This window comes from Aspergillus luchuensis, chromosome 2 (genome assembly GCF_016861625.1).
Source record: "Aspergillus luchuensis IFO 4308 DNA, chromosome 2, nearly complete sequence".
NCBI lineage: Eukaryota > Fungi > Ascomycota > Eurotiomycetes > Eurotiales > Aspergillaceae > Aspergillus > Aspergillus luchuensis.
Window position 1 is genome coordinate 3,723,866 of NC_054850.1, and position 17,918 is coordinate 3,741,783.

At 49.2% G+C, this 17,918-nt stretch overlaps 7 protein-coding genes across 7 annotated transcripts; 4 read left to right on the forward strand and 3 right to left on the reverse strand.

Moving 5' to 3' along the window:
* Positions 1–49: 49 nt before the first annotated feature.
* On the reverse strand, positions 50–1,686 carry AKAW2_21212A (uncharacterized protein; the record flags this gene model as incomplete). The annotated part of the gene is made up of 3 exons (XM_041686011.1): positions 50–82; positions 133–1,567; positions 1,631–1,686. The coding sequence occupies 3 exons, from the start codon at positions 1,684–1,686 to the stop codon at positions 50–52; spliced, it is 1,524 nt and encodes a 507-aa protein (XP_041540038.1).
* Positions 1,687–1,825: 139 nt separating this feature from the next.
* AKAW2_21213S (uncharacterized protein) lies at positions 1,826–3,897 on the forward strand (the record flags this gene model as incomplete). The annotated part of the gene is made up of 4 exons (XM_041686012.1): positions 1,826–2,100; positions 2,159–2,366; positions 2,430–3,017; positions 3,079–3,897. 4 exons carry the CDS (start codon positions 1,826–1,828, stop codon positions 3,895–3,897), a joined length of 1,890 nt encoding a protein of 629 aa, XP_041540039.1.
* Positions 3,898–6,035: 2,138 nt separating this feature from the next.
* ATG17 (autophagy-related protein 17) lies at positions 6,036–7,676 on the reverse strand (the record flags this gene model as incomplete). The annotated part of the gene is made up of 1 exon (XM_041686014.1): positions 6,036–7,676. The coding sequence occupies one exon, from the start codon at positions 7,674–7,676 to the stop codon at positions 6,036–6,038; it is 1,641 nt and encodes a 546-aa protein (XP_041540040.1).
* Positions 7,677–9,262: 1,586 nt separating this feature from the next.
* Positions 9,263–11,396, forward strand: AKAW2_21215S (F-box/WD repeat-containing protein; the record flags this gene model as incomplete). The annotated part of the gene is made up of 2 exons (XM_041686015.1): positions 9,263–9,613; positions 9,693–11,396. The coding sequence occupies 2 exons, from the start codon at positions 9,263–9,265 to the stop codon at positions 11,394–11,396; spliced, it is 2,055 nt and encodes a 684-aa protein (XP_041540041.1).
* A 461-nt stretch (positions 11,397–11,857) lies between these two features.
* On the reverse strand, positions 11,858–13,354 carry AKAW2_21216A (uncharacterized protein; the record flags this gene model as incomplete). The annotated part of the gene is made up of 2 exons (XM_041686016.1): positions 11,858–12,846; positions 12,919–13,354. The coding sequence occupies 2 exons, from the start codon at positions 13,352–13,354 to the stop codon at positions 11,858–11,860; spliced, it is 1,425 nt and encodes a 474-aa protein (XP_041540042.1).
* An 871-nt stretch (positions 13,355–14,225) lies between these two features.
* On the forward strand, positions 14,226–15,517 carry AKAW2_21217S (uncharacterized protein; the record flags this gene model as incomplete). Its single annotated transcript, XM_041686017.1, has 2 exons — positions 14,226–14,754; positions 14,814–15,517. 2 exons carry the CDS (start codon positions 14,226–14,228, stop codon positions 15,515–15,517), a joined length of 1,233 nt encoding a protein of 410 aa, XP_041540043.1.
* A 1,319-nt stretch (positions 15,518–16,836) lies between these two features.
* On the forward strand, positions 16,837–17,524 carry AKAW2_21218S (uncharacterized protein; the record flags this gene model as incomplete). Its single annotated transcript, XM_041686018.1, has 3 exons — positions 16,837–17,300; positions 17,350–17,429; positions 17,511–17,524. 3 exons carry the CDS (start codon positions 16,837–16,839, stop codon positions 17,522–17,524), a joined length of 558 nt encoding a protein of 185 aa, XP_041540044.1.
* Positions 17,525–17,918: the final 394 nt, after the last annotated feature.

Genomic DNA, 17,918 nt, shown 5'->3' on the forward strand with positions numbered 1-17,918 from the left:
CGATTTCAGCCTTGAACAGATCATGCGTCCGAGCAAATGCTGAAAAATTTTATATGTGCAATTCCTCCAATTTAACCAGTACCTGTAGCGGTTAGTACATGGCCTTAATACGCAAGGGAAAAGAAAACATACATTCTCAATAAACCGGACACCTATGACAATATCATCATCGTCTTTGACATCGCGAAAGATATTATCGTCTACCCCGTCTAGACAGCATAGACACGCGAGAACAATATTCGTGTACTGATCCCCAACCATAGCAGGAAGTCGATCCTTGGCCATTGCGACGAGTTTTCGTTTCATAGCAAACCCTCCACGTCGAGCGTCCTTGTCTACGATTGCATCTTGAATGGCTAGCTCCGACCAAGGAGTTGTGGTTCCGATGCTGTCATTACGAACAAATGAATTCCATAGGGCCATCTCTAGAAGACAAACCCCCAGGCTGTAAATGTCATGTTGCATGGTGAATGCTTCTTCCGACCAGAGTCCCTGCCGCACGGGATGTCGGTAGAGGTTCCTTTCCCATTCCAGGTCACCGAGTTTATCGGTCTGGGCTTCTGCGCGTCGAACACGCTCGAAACCGACAAGGAAAGAAGGGCCGATGTCTTCGTTATCTTTGCGGAAAATCATTATGGTTTCCGGTCGGATGCCCTTGTGCACAAAGCCAGTGGTGTGCACGAACATGACTGATCGGGCAAGTTGTTTCGCAAGTTGAACGCGCTTGCTCAGAGAAATGCGTGGGTGTTCCGCAAGAAGACTGCGAAGGGTTCTCGGGGATTGCAGTTCGTGGGGAACCTCGAATATGAATTGATATTGGGTATCTTGGTCAGTCCGGATCTCGATCACACCGTCGCATTTCAAAAGGCTAAATGTTGAGGGGTCGACAAGGCAGAGAAGTCGCGCTAAGTCTCTAACATGGACTCGGCTTGTCAAAGCCGATTTGCGAGTGTAGCTCGTGCTATCGAGAAGGACCTCCCGTCTACTATTGACATATTGAGAAAGGTAGTTGCTGGTGCCCGAGATACGCTGTCCTGGTTCAAGGAGAGCTGGGTCTTTGAAGACTGGGCCGTTGGTTGGGGGTTTCGCCGACGAAATCTGCTGCACAGCTTTTCTAAATTCCAACAGCTTGGCTGCAGACGGGTCCTGGTTCTTCTTTGACTCTAATTGCTCGTCCACAAGCGGATTGACAATGAACGTGATAAGGTACCACGACGGATCGAACCGGCGCTGCCATTCCTCGAGATCGCTAACCACTTCCTCAAGATGTCGTTTCAGGTATACTGTCCAAGCCGCTTGAGGGAATTTCGAACTGGAAATTGAGCGTTTCTGAACAGCCTCTAAGCCCGCCACGGCGCCTGAGATCTTCATGTCCAGTCGCTGGAGAGCATCCCCATAGTGACTAGCCAGTGTATGGTCTAACGATCCAGCTCTCAATAAACGCCTCAATATGTCCAGCTGAACCTCCGTCTTCAGCCATACGCCTTCAATTACCAAAGCAATCTGAGCGAGGTCGTTTTTGAGGTTGCGTATTGCGCGACATAATTCAACGAGGCGCTTACCGTAACTATTCGAGACACATCATTAGTATATGCGCAGTAGATATCGGGGAAGGGGGTTTGTGTGTCACCCGAGACATATATCCAAGGTTCCAAAGATGGAGAGAGCGAGAGACACAGGATCCATGGGAGGCGATGGTGTTGCCAATCTTCGGTGGGGGTAACTAGGCGCTGTACAAGAACAAAACAGAAGAATCAGGTGACTGGCCACCTTCAGCCTCAGCCTTGCCTCGTTCAGCCTCGTTCATCCTCCACCTCCTCAGACCATGGATGAAATAGCAAAAAGCTTCAGACTAAATGTGACGGCCGTTTCTGAGAGCTGCAACAGAGAGATCCTGCAACATAGCTCCGATGACGCAGGGAAGGACAACGGGAGAACAGTGGTAATATGGAATAGAAAGGACGATCTGACTAAAGATGTATACCTTGAGAAGTCGCAGTCCGGTCAGTTGCGGGTGGTCAAGCAGGTCACCACAACCGACAAGAGCATCAATTATAGGTCGGAGATAGACCTCATGGGAAGAATTTCCCGAGCTACGGAGTATTTATTCTTTCTCGTTTTCTACGTCCTTTCAATAGCTGACACAAGTCTCATCAAGCAAGCCGCTTTTCGTCCAATTCATCGGGTGGTTCCCGTACAAGAACCATGTCTGTCTCGCGATGGAATATTGCCCCTACGGCGACCTCAAAAGTTACTACACACGTCCCATTCCCGAAGCTGAGGCTCGGAATATATGCACACAACTATTGGACGGCCTAGAGGTGCTGCACAGTCTCGGCATTGTGCATCGTGACATCAAACCAGAGGTGCGTCCACTATAGAAGACTTCTTAGAGTTCAAGTCGATAGTTTCATCTGACCCCATGGCAGAACGTGTTAGTCTTCCAGAAGACTCCCATGAAGGTCAAGATCACAGATTTTGGAGTGAGCAAGCGTGCACTAGAAGGGCAAACGGAGCACCGAACAGCTTGTGGAACGATGGGTTTTATGGCGCCTGAGGTCTTGCATCTCGTGGACGATACGAAAGAAGACTCGACGTTTACCAGCGCGGTCGACATCTGGTCACTTGGGTGCCTGCTCTACTACATTCTCACCAAGCAGACCCCGTTCAGCAAGTATGAGCTACTTCGCGACTATGCCAAGGGCCGCACAGCATTCCCTGACGGTCATCTGAAAGAATACCACGTCAGCCGTCAGGGGCGTAAGTTTATTGAGAGACTATTGGATCCGCTCCCTGAAGCTCGTCCATCAGCGTCAGCGGACTTGACAAGTTACTGGACTATCCCAGATACAGGCGAAGAGTCAATATACCCAGAGCCTCCTAGCCCAGGAGATGCCGATCCATCTGGCTTCTCCCGCGCCTTTGGCGACTCAACACAACCGCCAATCAATGATGCGCAATGGATTGGCTTTCCCGATGTTCCGTTTGAGCTGGGTCCATTATCAGACAATGATATGGTACTTCAACCCACTTCATGCCCCTCACGCAACAATCAACACCTGAGTAACCCATGTTTAGGACTACTTCTCCACAGAGCTCTGGAATTTCGTCAAATCAGCTCGAACCTTCGACCGAGCCAGTACAGTCAAGCTCCAGGCACTTCTGACAACTCATGCAAGCCCCAGCAGGCTACACAATGGCTACACGGCTTTGCACATCGCCTCAGAATCTGCCCCAGCGGAGTGGGTCAAACTACTTCTAGAATACGGCGCCGATGCCCATATCCGCACAGAACCCGGTCGTGAGACTTCCCTACACCTGTCGACCTCCAAAGGCGACCTGGAAGATTTCACAAAGAAGTCAGAGCTACTACTAGCCATCCGCGCTGTCCGGGAAGGCATCAACGCGCAAAATTCCAATGGTGACACAGTCCTGCATCTCGCAATTGCCCGTTTTGGGACCGTTTCTGCAATCCAGCCTTTACTCGACGCCGAGGCATCAACAAATATCAAGGGGCGACAGGGGCGCACGCCACTTCTGTACGCTCTTTACCTGGAGCAAGAGGCGGTAGCGACAGAATTGTTGGACAGAGATTCTGACCCTCACGCACTTGACAATGGGGGGTTTTCTGCTCTTCACTATGCCATTGCATCGAGGACCATCAGTATACAGTTTATCAAACGATTGCTTGACGCCGGTGTCGACGTGAATTGGAAGAACGAAGACGACCGTACGCCCTTATACCTGGCCGCCCAGAAAAGCAAACAGGAAGTCATGCGTCTACTCCTAGACCATGGCGCGATTCCCGAGCTTGGGAATCCACGACTCGATATCCGCGTGAACCAGGTTCAGTTTGCAACGAAGATTGGATTGAAATCTCTGTGGCCATTTTCGTGAGATTCAATATGTAGCGAAGCAGCATATCTTGGTTCATATAATCAGTTCAAACTGCTATTATAAGATACATCGAGTTAGCTCACAGCGCAGCGGATAGAACACCAGTCATACAACCTCTAGCATACCTGGAATTGGGAAAAAGGCAATTTACCGTGACTCTCTTGCTTAGAACAATTATTTAGGACCGATGTTGATATGGAGCGCGATTCATCGGCACTTTTGCATGGAGTCATAGATTACGTGTTCTGTAAGGTGCTGTTCATCGACGAATTTGGGTTGAAAGGAAGATAGATTGCCGTCGTATCGTTTATCTAGATAGAAGGACTGCCAGCATGGTTGTTCGGTAGTCCAAAATCTCTATGTTCTTATGGGGATGTTTAGAAGAGACCTTTGTATGCATTGTCCTCTATGCTTTAGGGGTGACTATAGAAAGGTCTTTGGGTGTCCCTCTTCCGCGAGATAGCAGCTCTGTCCCATGGAATAAAACATGAAATATGACCGAAAGATGAAGAAATCCGACAAAGCAGAGATGTTCACATCTTATGACACATTTAAATCTGCATCTGGACAAGAAAACGAAACAGCACTTTCTGTGAACATGGGCAGTCATATGGTTTTCAAGCACCACACTCTTCCATCGACATCTTCTTCCATATAGTTCATAGCTTTTGATAATCTCCTTCCTAATTATCGCATTAAAGGCGATTCCGTCGGCATATTTCACAGACTCTGATATGGCAATGTCGGCACTCAAGGATATATTTCAATGCTGTTGTCCGCAGATCTCGCATATAAAACCCTGTCTCCTTGAACCCTCAACACGGCGAAACCTTCCTGTATACTCGCACTCATGGCTCTCTCGCAGGTAAACTTGCATCTGCGCAACTAGTTACTGATACTCCTGGAATACTAATATTTCTTCAGCCTATCAGTCCACCACTTCCCGTACTCTTATGACTAGTCTATCTTCGGCCCACAGTTCACATCCGCATGTTTTCCAGCGTAAGCCATAAAGATAGCAGAACTCTGCTCGACATTTGTATCTGTGTTTCCAAAGATAGATAAATAGAAAGAGATAATAAAGGAGCAAGTATTTTTGTATATATAATATGGTAGCACCCAACATCCAGGTCTACTAGTATTGATTAACTGTACGAAGTTAATTTAATTCATGTTAAAGCAGTATAGTATTCTGTATTACTATTTCTGTATCTTCATACATATTTACAAGTGCTTAATCAGTAATAAGTGATAATAATCCAGCTTCCTGCAGTGTTTTAATCTCTGCTTTCTGATATATTTGAATAACTTCAATTTTGACTGAATTAAGCAAGGTTGAATGTCGCGTGTTGTGGAGGTTCGAAGCGGTGAGACCATGAGGGGTCCCGCACCGGCTTGTTGCCGCGCCGCTTCGTTGTCTGATTACATTAATATGAAATATTTACTAAGCAGAACCTAAGTAACTAGTTAGTTCTTTTCATTAAAACAGTGGTGTCCCGAAGAGGAAATCTATGGTTGTCCTAGAAATCAAGTATGTATAGGTACATATATATTTCTAAACAGTATATAATACTACTAATCACGACAAGACAGCGATCACATACAGTTGTCTAAACCTACCTATTACCATACTGCAACTGTACCGCAACGGGTGGGCAGGTGGGGGGTCACCATGTTGAGTTATCATCAAACGGCCACTGCAGATTACAAGTTGCTCAACAATATTTGAGTTCTTAAGTAGAATGCCCGTTCAGATCGCTGCTTATTTTCTATATATTGGAAGAAAGAGTAACTTGATTCAATGTAAGATCTATATGTTTGATCAGTTACATGATTGATTGGACGACCTATCAGAGCTCTCTTTGATCTTCATTCCAGTCCATTGCCAACTGCCAAATGGAATTACACGGTAGCACTTACGTCCTGAGCGAGTCATTATGATACGCTGGAGTATGTGTCAAACGTATAGTTATTCCACCTTACTGGCAAGAGGCATGGCCGGTATCGGATAGGACAAAGCCTGAATGTGTGTTCATCATCTAGGTCGTCTACTATGTTTCATAACTGCCAAGAAATAACCCTTTGACAATCCCAAGTGGCAATCATGGGATTGACGAGCTCCCTGAGATACCAAAAGACTACATGGCTTGTCTATTTCTCGCCTTGAGGCGATGAAGAGCCTCTTCAACCAGGGATTTGGGGAGATGCGGTATAACTTCTCCCTCCTCTGTGCTTTCAGAGGGCGCTGGTTGGGGCTCATTGGGTTCAGCAGCTGGCTGGTCTTGTGCATCCGGCTGTTCGGGAGAGACTCCCTTGAGGTTGCCCCCGGATATGCGTCGAAATTCTATTCGCATCGGCTCGCGGCCGATACCAGGCCAAATGTCGGATGGCAAATAGTCCCCTTGCTCAACTCGGAACGTTTCGCGAGCATTGACATCCTCTTCGTACAGCTGATCCAACTTGTGTTTCGTTTCTCGAAGCACCTTTTCCACACGCTGTCGTACGTGCCGTCGGCGTGCCACTTCCAGAATCAAGCCATCATAGGCTTCTAAAAACCCGTCGTAGAGGGTGTTGAGATCGGACAGGTCTGCTAGCCCACCATTGATACGATCGTGCTCTTCGCCCCATACGCGGGTAAAGCTGTGTGCCTGAGCGATATAACCCGGTAGACGCGCAGTTGCAAGAGACGACAGGTGTCGGAAGACGCCAGTAGTAGCATTGTAGATGGAGAGAAGAACATCACGTTGAGACAAGACGTTCTCGAGTATGGACTCCATGTCGCCAATACGATCTTGAATTTCCATGACCACGTCTTCGGCCTCTGCTGCATCCTTGATTAAGACATTCACCATCTCCTGGTAGTCAGACTCACTCAAAGGATCAAGTGGGGCGTTTAGATTGTCATGAATGCCTTGCTCGATATTCGGTACTCCACGGCCACTGACGGTGACGGCAGCGGGCATATCCCCGGTAATGGATCGCGCGGCAGCTCCACCACCTTCCGTGTGTTTTACAGCAGTTACACAAAGGTCGAAATGCTGAACTAAGGACTCTAGCAGATTGGCCATTTCCTGCGCATGCATCTCCAATGACTGTAACATGGGTGGCATTGATGACAACGACGGCAGGCTCGAATTAGACGCGGATGACGAAGATGAGGACGAGGAAGCTAACTTGGTAGCTTCTCGGTAATTACCAAGAGCTTGCTTGATGGACTGGAGTTCATCATCGAACGCGGAGTTGGAAGTATCCAGTTCCGCCTGCGCCTCATTGGTGCGATCAATTGAGCTCTTCAAAGCCGCACGAAGCTCCTCAACCCCACGTTCATCCACAAAGTCATGTAAGCTTCTGGGTTCTTCGCCGTCGGGACGAAATGAAGAGTGAACGATTGTATCCCGTAAGGAGTGAAGCGTCTTTCTCAATCGGGCATCAGCAGTATCCAGGCTTTTCAAGACACTAGCGAACTCCGACCGGCCCCGGAGGGAGACTTCTTCGACTTCAGAGCGGACACTGTATAAAAGCCGCAGTTGATTGTTAAGCCCGCGTCGGAGAAAGCCAGTCCGTGCGGAAATCACGACACTCTCTTCCAAAGCAGAGCGAGCGGAAGTTACAATTTCATTGGCACGCCACACGTGATTGATGGATGACAGGGACCGTTTTGCTGCCACCAGGTGGGAAATGAGAGAATCCAACTGAGGCAATGCGTTGCCCTGGTCTCCAGCTGGCGTATCGGGGCCAGACGCATCGCTGCCGGCCGATAATGACCCTGATGCTGACATTTTGGAAAAGGGGTCGGCGTAATTGACGCTGATTGGAAATTATAGCGAAAGGAGGAATGCTGGCGTGATAGCCTGACAGAATGGCTCAATAATGCCCGATAAAACAGCAGAGTGTAGTGGTTCAGGGCAGAGCCGTTCAACGGCCGGAAGGAGTAAGTTTCGGAGCAACGTTACAGTAGCTATGTCGTAAGAAGTCATAAATCTAGTGCACAATCACCTCATGGGGCTGTAACAATAATGGAATCAGAAAATTTTCGAGTCCTTGATTTCGTCAGTTCTCAGTTTCAAGTGCGATCGACGAGGCCCTGTTGGAAAAAGAAGGATCTGGCGGTGAGTTTGCAGATGACTGGTCAAGACCTAGTAAGGTAACACCTGTGTAAGTCTCCGTCGACCGTGCTTCCTGTCGTACCGCCTGCAGTAGCAAACAAGGAAGCCTGCAGAAGAAGCAGGATGGAAGGCAAGAGGGGGGTTATCGTGCCCAGGACTGGTCTCAGGAGCTGGTGGTTGATACCCAACGCTTCGTCAGTGAGAAGTGTGATATTGTACGAGCAATGGGAGTAACGCCAATCCAAAAAGTGGACGCTAGAATAGGACCCAAAAATACCTGAGCGGAGCAATTGCGCCTCGCAGCAGGGGTCAAAAAGACCAGAGGCCTGGAAATGCGGGTTTGGAGAGGGAGGTGACGATAGAGGACGGGATGGATGGAGTTCAGGCAGGCGACCTTAGCGTCTCGGAGGGCCCATAGGATTTCGGCTCGAGGACCAGCTCGACTGCAGCTCCCTCACTAGCAGACTAGCTAGTTAGCCGATCGTCTGGAGGATCTGAGTCAAAGTCGGGGATCCGCAATTGACCCCGGCGATGGCGACAGCGGCCAGATAGCAATAGTTTGGGGGGGATGATCGCTGGAGAGAAGCACCAGCAGCGGTACTGCTTACTGGTGCTTAGTGAAGGGCGAGAGAGATGTTGCGACGGGAGGCGGCGATGGCGCCATCGCTCGCACGTGATCGGACCCAATCGAGACTGGCAGCACGAGTCCATCATCGGCCTTTGCGTGATCACGTCTTTTTTCCTTCGTTATTCTTCTGGAATTCTTCTGTTCAGCATTTATATTTATACTCCTTCCCCAGGATTGTCTGGTCACTTTTCTTGAGATTGGCTGGTCCAGATCAAGCTCCTATCGTTCCTTGTCATCGGTCTATCTACCTACTCTGTACTAACAGCCTTTAATCGCCCTGCACCACTTGCGACCGTCTCCCGCCTCCCGTCCACCCTTCTCCGTCCTCCGCCCCGGTCATTGGCAACTTACTCGACTTTACTCAAACACCCCTCTCTCCTCAGGGTCCTCACCAGTCATCTATCTTATCACCACCTTCTTTCTCTTTATTTCTGCGCAAAACCCGTCGCAGAAATTACTAGTATATTTTGAAGCCATACAGCCTGGTGCTATCCACGACTGCGCTTCTAGCTCGCTGGTTACAGTAGCCGAGGCCACGCTAGCGGGCGAGTAGCGGCGCTGCGGTTCCAGTGGCACAACTTCGGACTGCCGTCGCGTGGGAGAATTTACCACAGTTCTTCAAATCAGCAAGATGGAAAGCACACGGTCTCAGGAGGAGAAAGCCATATCCTCGCCCCCGGCCTTCACGTCGATCTTCGGTGGTCACGCCGAGTCCGCGGAGGAGATCGATGCTGATGCCGACAATAGCCAGCTGAAGCCCCACAATCGCAACAACGTAACAGCAACTTCGGCCAAGCTCGTGGGCAAAAGTGTCGCCCCTTTCCTCGCAAAGCACGTCCCCGACCAATACGCCCCCCTGGGATCGCAAAACAGAGAACCTGCCGCCTTGAGCAGCGCAAACTCCCGCTATTGCTATCGACATCGCCCAGACCGTAAGTGTCGCCGGCAGGCCGACGAACCGACAATGGATAAATTGCAACGGGTATGTCCTCTACCATTCTCGTCCGAAGGACATCGCAAAAATTGTTTGCATTCATGATCATGGACTAACGGGGGCCTAGGAATTGGAGTCGCTCCCTCAGAGTGATCAGCAGGGCATTGCGCATGTCTGGTCGCTCTTCTCAGCCGCCCCAGCCAAGCACCGAAAACTCATACTCCAGGGAATCATGGCTCAATGCTGCTTCCCTCAACTCTCGTTCATTTCCACCACCGTCCGTGACCTCATCCGAATCGACTTCATTGCCGCTCTTCCTCCGGAGATCTCTTTCAAAATTCTGTGCTACCTGGACACCACTTCTCTTTGTAAAGCCGCACAGGTGTCGCGACGTTGGAGGGCGCTGGCCGACGACGATGTGGTCTGGCATCGCATGTGCGAGCAACATATTCATCGCAAGTGCAAGAAATGTGGCTGGGGACTTCCTCTTCTGGATCGGAAGAGGCTCCGTGAATCGAAGCGCGAGATTGAGCTTCGCGCCACGACCTGGGACGTCAACAGCCCGTCTCCGAAAGAGACTCCTGCGCTCCTTGAGGGCTCTTCGCCTGTCGCCGACAGCAGCGTTGGTACTAGTACAGGGAAACGAAAGCCTGAGCCAAACGAGGAAGAGACTGCTGTCGTCAAACGCCATTGCCAGTCGCTAGCGATGCGCCCAGAAGGAAGCGAAGATTATTTCAAAACCCGGTACAGACCTTGGAAGGAAGTCTACAAGGATCGTTTTAAGGTGGGCACGAATTGGAAGTACGGACGCTGTTCGATCAGGATCTTCAAGGGCCACACAAATGGCGTGATGTGCTTGCAATTCGAGGACAACATCCTGGCAACCGGATCTTACGATGCGACGATCAAGATCTGGGATACCGAAACGGGCCAGGAAATTCGCACGCTTCGGGGACACGAATCGGGTATTCGATGCCTGCAATTTGATGACACGAAGTTGATCAGCGGTAGTATGGATGGCAGCGTCAAAGTCTGGAACTGGCGCACTGGCGACTGCATTTCCACGTATACTGGTCATCGTGGCGGAGTAATCGGGCTGCACTTTGACGCTACTATCCTCGCATCCGCATCTGTTGATAAGACTGTGAAGATCTGGAATTTTGAGGACAAGTCAACTTGCCTCTTACGCGGACACACGGACTGGGTCAACGCGGTCCGGGTTGACACAGCCTCTCGCACGGTGTTCTCGGCGTCGGACGACTGCACGGTTCGGCTTTGGGATTTGGATACCAAGTCCTGCATCCGGACGTTCCATGGCCATGTGGGACAAGTTCAACAGGTGGTCCCTCTTCCCCGGGAATTTGAATTCGAAGAGCATGACGTGGAATGTGAGAACGACAACCTTAGCACTGTCTCTGGTGACACCGAGCCGGCATCTCTTCAGGCCACCCTTGGCCTCGAGTCCAATGCAGTTATCTCGCAGAATTCACCATTTGGTCCTTCTTTCGAGTCTGGTCGGACAGCACCGCCGCGCTACATTGTTACTAGCGCTTTGGACTCGACAATCCGTTTGTGGGAGACCAGCACCGGCCGGTGCCTGCGTACGTTCTTCGGCCATTTGGAGGGTGTCTGGGCTTTGGCAGCGGACACACTGCGTATTGTTTCTGGGGCTGAAGACCGGATGATCAAGATCTGGGATCCGCGAACCGGGAAGTGCGAGCGCACGTTCACCGGCCACTCTGGCCCTGTCACCTGCATTGGTCTTGGTGACAGTCGGTTTGCTACTGGAAGCGAGGATTGCGAAGTGCGCATGTACAGCTTCCAGAGCTGATCTGGGCTTTTTTTTCTATATTTTATGTTTTTCTGCTGGCCTTCGGCGCTGGCTTAACGTTCTTCTGACGATCAATACCCTTTAGTAGCGCAAATTTTTTGATTGGATGGGTTCGGCTGGCAGAGGGATGGTGCATTTTATTTAAGGATTTACCATGGGGTGTCGGGCGTTGTGACTTCATACTGTGTACTCTACCTACAGAAAGACTAATTTACGGCATCAGTCTACATTTTGCTTGTTCTTAGAAAGACCCTTTCGACTTTCATGCCGCATCGGCTCCCTATGCTATCGTGGTGAGGCAGCAGTTCCAGACGCCACTACGTAATCACAACATAGCATGTGAGATTGAAGAGGAAGCCAAGAAACAGCGTTGGAGCATATATGCCTTTCCATCTTTCATGTCAATATCAGTGAAGCATGCAGTCCCGAACATTCAACCTGCTTCATCATCATATAGGTTGCTACCATTCATCATAATCATCGTCATAACTTTCTGGCCTTGCAGTTCTATCAACCCCCTTCTTAAGTGAGAGTGGTGATGGAGACGGGGATCTGGAAAGTTGACGCTCGATCGCTCTGTTAGATATTACCATGGGTATCAGGTTCCTCGAAGACAGAGTGACAAGTCTAGACGGGTTCTCTTTGAACACCGGCAGCTCCTTCATTCTCCTGTTACTTTTCATCGGGTTTGTCAGCATTATCTTGAATATAGGAATCAGTGACCGGTCCTCGACTATGGATTGTAGCCATTCCATTACAGTGGCTAGTTCTGCAAAAGTCCTGTCTTTGTCGAACCAAGAAACGGAGTCGATGATGCAGTACACTCTCGTGTCGGCTGGGAATTGAGATACGAGCGAGTAAAGAGTGTCGCAGAGCGTGTTTAAGTCGTGCTGCTCGAGGTCTCTCAGGTAGTCTCGATTGTTGATGAACCCCAAGTTTAGAATGTTCATCTTGACTAGTTTCATCAAGAGCTGCATGGCAATAGAACAGACTAGACCGTTCGGCCCGTGCCAGGGATCTAGGGGAGCGGTGTGTAATCCACAGAAGAATTGGACAACCACCTCGTCAGGATGGACTTCCATCATGCTAGAGATCAAGGTGGCGCAAAAGACTGATATGGCGGACACCTTTGACAGGCCGGACGAGCTGATGTTCGCGTCGACGAGAATCAGGTCGGGGTGATGGCTGCTTACCCATCGGTGTAACCGTTCATGTCGCAGCAACGATTGGACTTGGCCTTGAGTGGCTGCATTGAACCTACTCTTGTGCACGAGGGCTCGTCTGAAGTCTTCGTTTGGGTGCTGGAACATGCGCTCTATATCGACTGGCTTATCTTCAGTAGAGCTGGGCTGGGCTAAAATCTCGCAGAAACGATCCAAGCTGACCACTGCGCCCCGTTTCCGGTTCTGATTGAGTCGTTCTTTCAGCATGGCAATCTCGGCATCTTTCTCTGAGAGATTTCATGTCAGCTAAACAAGTGGCTCGGGTGATTGTTTCATCCAGGCTCATATTCTTCACTTACTTTTACCCTCGAGAAGGAGTGTCATGAGTTGGTTTTTTAGACTACGTGAGCCGTCTTCCAGGGCGCTCTCTCGCTTGGCGATTTTGCTCTTCGCCTCAACTTGCCCGATGATGAGGTTGCATAACTCTTGGTGTCTTCTCTCATTATTCTCACTTTCTTTCTTCAGGGAGATTGTGTTTTCATCGATTCCTTTCTTTAGGCCCGTGGTTTCCATGGTCATGTGCTCCATGCCAGAGCTGATTTGAGACACCAAGCCATGCACCTCGCCCACCTCGCCACCCACACTCTCAAGCCTCGCACCACTCTTCTCAATATCTGACCTCAGGATCTCTGTGTTGTTCTTCGTGGAGCTCACGTCCCACTGAATCATAGTAGTCCTGATGTTGGTATCCTGAGACACCACTGCCGTGCTCTCGATGACCTGGTCTCGAGCCATGCCAACAGCACGCTCAAATTCCTTGGTTCGATCTGCCACATTTTGCAGAATTGTATCAGGATCGGGAGCAGGTGTCTTATGCTTGAACTTAGGAATGCATCTTCGCCCTTAATCATGATCAACAACTATTAGATTCCAGGGAATGATGTACGGTTGCTACTTACATGTGGATTTCTCCTGCGATAGACATCGAACATAGCCAAGTCTGCCAATGTCAAGATGTACCAAAGTGCCTGGAGGCTTTATACCATGGCGCTAACACGGTTCGATGATTACTACCTGAATTACACGCGAGTAAATCCCGAAAGGGGATTGTCACTCTATGTCTATCACATCGACTACAACGGGTCCTCATATGGACTGGTTCAACACCAGTTCAAAATCCCTGATTATGCTGGGGAGAGAGACATTACGACCCCGAAGTCTATCCGATGCGTTTCGCGAAGGGTTTTGAGGGTATGAAGAAGAGCCTTCAAGACCAGGGATCACAATTTCAAAATGTCGTGAGAGAGAGGCATCTCTACTACGACGGATGGACGCTCGTCCATGGACCAACCGCGAATCCTGACTCGGAACCTCAAATAGCCTCCGAGCACATCGATGGCGATGTGATAATTGACTTCCTCGAGGGATACAAGGCAGAGTCTTCTCTGAGTTCACCATCGTTTGGCGGTCTAACCGTATTTGATGACACTGACTGGTCGGTAGGAGATGATGATATATTTTAATCCAGTATTGGCTGAACAGTTCACGATCGAAACTTCTCGGGGAGATTGCGGAGATTACACAGCCAGGCGAATGGTTCGCCGAGTGGCTGAAGAAGCGCCTTCTAAAAGAGAACACATTTCTGAGGGCATGGGAAGCGGGAAGTATGCCACAGCTTGAGGGAGACGACCTCGCACTCCTTCCACGCCGCGTCGTCGCGTATGTGTTTCGGGAGCGCAAGTTCGTTATGCTCGATATTCGCGGCCTAAAGAAGAAGGATCCTGCACCTCAGAACGTCTTCAAAGATCTTAAGATCGACCCGGATCACAAGCGCATGGTCAGGTCACTGGTAGGAACGCATTTAGCGGAGCAAGAAATCCAGAAACAGCGGCTTAATTTCAGCTTGAATCAGGACCTGATTCGAGGAAAGGGTTCGGGGTTGGTCATTCTCCTACATGGCGTTCCTAGTGTGGGCAAAACAGCCACAGCTGAGGCTGTTGCTCAATCCAACAACAAGCCTCTCTTTGTCATCACATGCGGTGATCTTGGCTTTACCCCAAAAGAAGTCGACGCCTCTCTCAAGGAAAAATTTCGCCTGGCTCATCTTTGGGGATGTGTTCTGTTACTTGATGAGGCTGACGTCTTCTTATCTCGCCGAGAGGTGAGTGATTTGAAGCGGAATGCCCTCGTCTCGGGTAAGAATCCAGTTGCTTTCATCCTAACACCCTCCCAGAGCATGCTAAAATCTCTCCAGTATTTCTTCGAGTTCTTGAGTACTACAGTGGCATTCTCTTCCTCACCACTAATCGGATTGGGACGTTAGATGAGGCTTTCAAATCCCGCATCCACGTCAGCCTATACTACCCACCGCTAGACAAGGCTCAGACCCTGGCAATCTTCGAAGTCAACGTCCGAAAACTGAATGAAATCCAAGAGGCGAAGCAAAAGCTGCAAGATGATGGTCATTCCAGCACCTTCAGAGAACCGGCGCTGGCAATCGATGGTGAGTCCATCATGGACTATGCAAAATGGCACTACGACACCCATGAGCAGAACGAGAGATGGAATGGTAGGCAGATCCGAAACGCATTCCAGATAGCGTACTCTCTTGCACATTACGAAACGGGGAGAAACTCACAGGGCCAATGGGACGAGGATGCCGAACCGAATATCAAGAAGGCTAGCAACGGTCCCCGGGCAACACATACACTAAACTATCGGCACTTCGTCCTCGTCGCCAAGGCCATTGAAAAATTTGATGACTACCTCTACGATGCCATCGCCTGTACTGATATGGACCATGCTAGGGACAATGGCCTTCGAGCAGATGACCATGATCCCAACATGTACAACAGACCTGGACCGTCCTCAGCTGCCGAGAACTCGGCGTCCAATTTATGCCCCTGCGCCTCGTGCCTGACAGCAGGGATACGATCCGCCACGGCCCAGTCCACCTAGGCGTGGGTACAGCGGCCAAGGTCTGGCGCAGCGGCCTCGACACCCAGGTGCCCCACGACTAGATCATCAACCCCCAGAGGAGGATCCAGGTCTACAGCCAAAACAGCGACCAAGGAATCCAGCGATGCAGCAGAGGGTGAATGGCCGGCTTCCACCGCGGCCCCATTTGTCGCAGGTGAAATCCCGGTCTAGGCTGACGGGCATGCGACAATATGATGATGATTACTCGGGATGGAGCACACATGAGACCCATACTGCCGCTGCCCCAGATAATGACTATTTCTCGGACGATATGGACGACAGGTAGAATGAGTATGTTGATGGTCACGATGAAGATTATGATGATGATTATGAGGAGAGTTACTAGGCTTGTGGTGATCAGTTTCACTTGTCTTGTCTTGACGAAGCACATTTTACGTGAAGAGTGACCAGATGAGGAGCTTTCATAGACCATTACGAGATTTACGATGATCCAGAGTGTACTACACTACCTTCTAATAGAAACCTCGGCCGTTACTGAAGATGATATCTACAGAAACTCATAGGCTCTACATTGTAGGCTTATCTATAAATAGGCTCGCTTCTATCCAAGTCTTTATCAGATAACCTTATAGTACTATGCTGCAATCCATGGAACTTGTGTCGGATGATACCTCGCACCGGATGACTATGACTATGACAAGCCGCTACGGTTCAAGCTTCCAGGCTCGTCTTCAGAGCTCTCCATTCCATTTATTTCTTCGAGCTGGATCCTGCCCGCTCAGACAATGGTCCCCGGTTTCTTGGCAGTATTATATATAATGGCCTCGTCAATTCCCACTCATTCAGTCTGTCATTTCATTCAACCGAGCTACTATGCCCTAAATATGCTAGATTGGGATTCTTCTCATACTTCATAGCATACGCGTGGATCTACATGGGCTGTTCCTGTATCCTCCCACAATGTATACCAGTCACCGTGAAATCATGTATAGCGTCACCCAGCCGTGATTCCCCTCCAAAATCGCAAAAGACGTCAAAATCACGACTATCATGTCTCCAAATCTTCTATGCCTGTCAACTGAGTCACAATGAGCTATACAGAAAATTCTGTCGACTATAAAGCTTGTCCAGATTTCAGTGGGTTTGCTCCAAAACTTCTCCTTCGACAACCACCTCGTTTACTACTATTCCACACTCAACTCGACTATACTACAATAACTTTACCAACACATCCTTCATCATTGTTGATCGAACCTTAACCTCGACTTCTACTTTAACCTTTCAACCAACCAACTACTCAACCTTACATTTCTACTAATCATCCCCTATCTACCACCATGCCTTCCTTCTCATCTACCTTCTCCTCTATCTTCAAGTCCTCCAAGAAGAGGAATCCTACCAACAAGAACTCCTCCGATATTGTGGAGATGTCTTCTACACCTAAGTCTTCTACTAAGAAGATTACTACTACTGCAGCCAGTAATGGCAAGAATATCAACAACGTGAATAATAATACCAACAAGAGCGACAATAAGATCGCCAAAGACCGCTACAACAACATGGTCAACAAGAGTTTCGACAAGGCTATTAAGAGCCCTAACAACAACTATTACAATAATATTACCACCGCCACCACTACTATAAACGCTACCAACAACAGAAACAACATCAGCAACGACTACAATAAAACAGATAACAGCCTGGCCACCAACAATACCGAGCCAGTCGACCTCGGCATACCTCGCAGAGGCCAATACATCACCCGGGATGGCATCGACGTCGTGGCAGTCCTTGAGACTTGGTAAGTTCAGTTGACTCATCTTGTAAAACAGCTAGCTAATATGCAACAGGCATCAAATCTACACCGGATGGCAGATCGTCTCCGCTGAGCTAGAGAGAAAGGAGAAGATGCGCCAACGTCGCCGGTTATGTGAGTATATAAAATCTTATATAGTAGCAGCGTAGTAACCTAACTGCTGTGCAGAAACGGTCTACCCGACAACACAAACAGCAGTCAAGAGTTGATTAGTGCTTGGCGATGGATGGAACTAAATAGGGCTTTGGATGTATTGTCTTTTGTATGGGGATACTCTGTATCTAGTGTAGTAGGGATTCCTGTAGGTTTTCGTCCCCATGAGGGTTTTCCTACAGGCTTTTGTACCATACGCGAAGGCCAGATGGTATGTGGTATAAAAGATAGAATTATGGTCCTGAATTTGAAATATAAATGATTTACCGCCCGTATCTTTGGGTTTGACTTGTGTTCTTCTTTATCTACCAGTAGTTCGAGGATACCTTTGTACAATTTCGGTTGAGTTCGTAGTCCTCGATTGCAACTTCGTCATTTGAGTTGCTCAAAGTAATGATCGGTGGTCGTAGGTCCTGCGTAGAAAATTATCGTCGAGGATATGTATTTCAG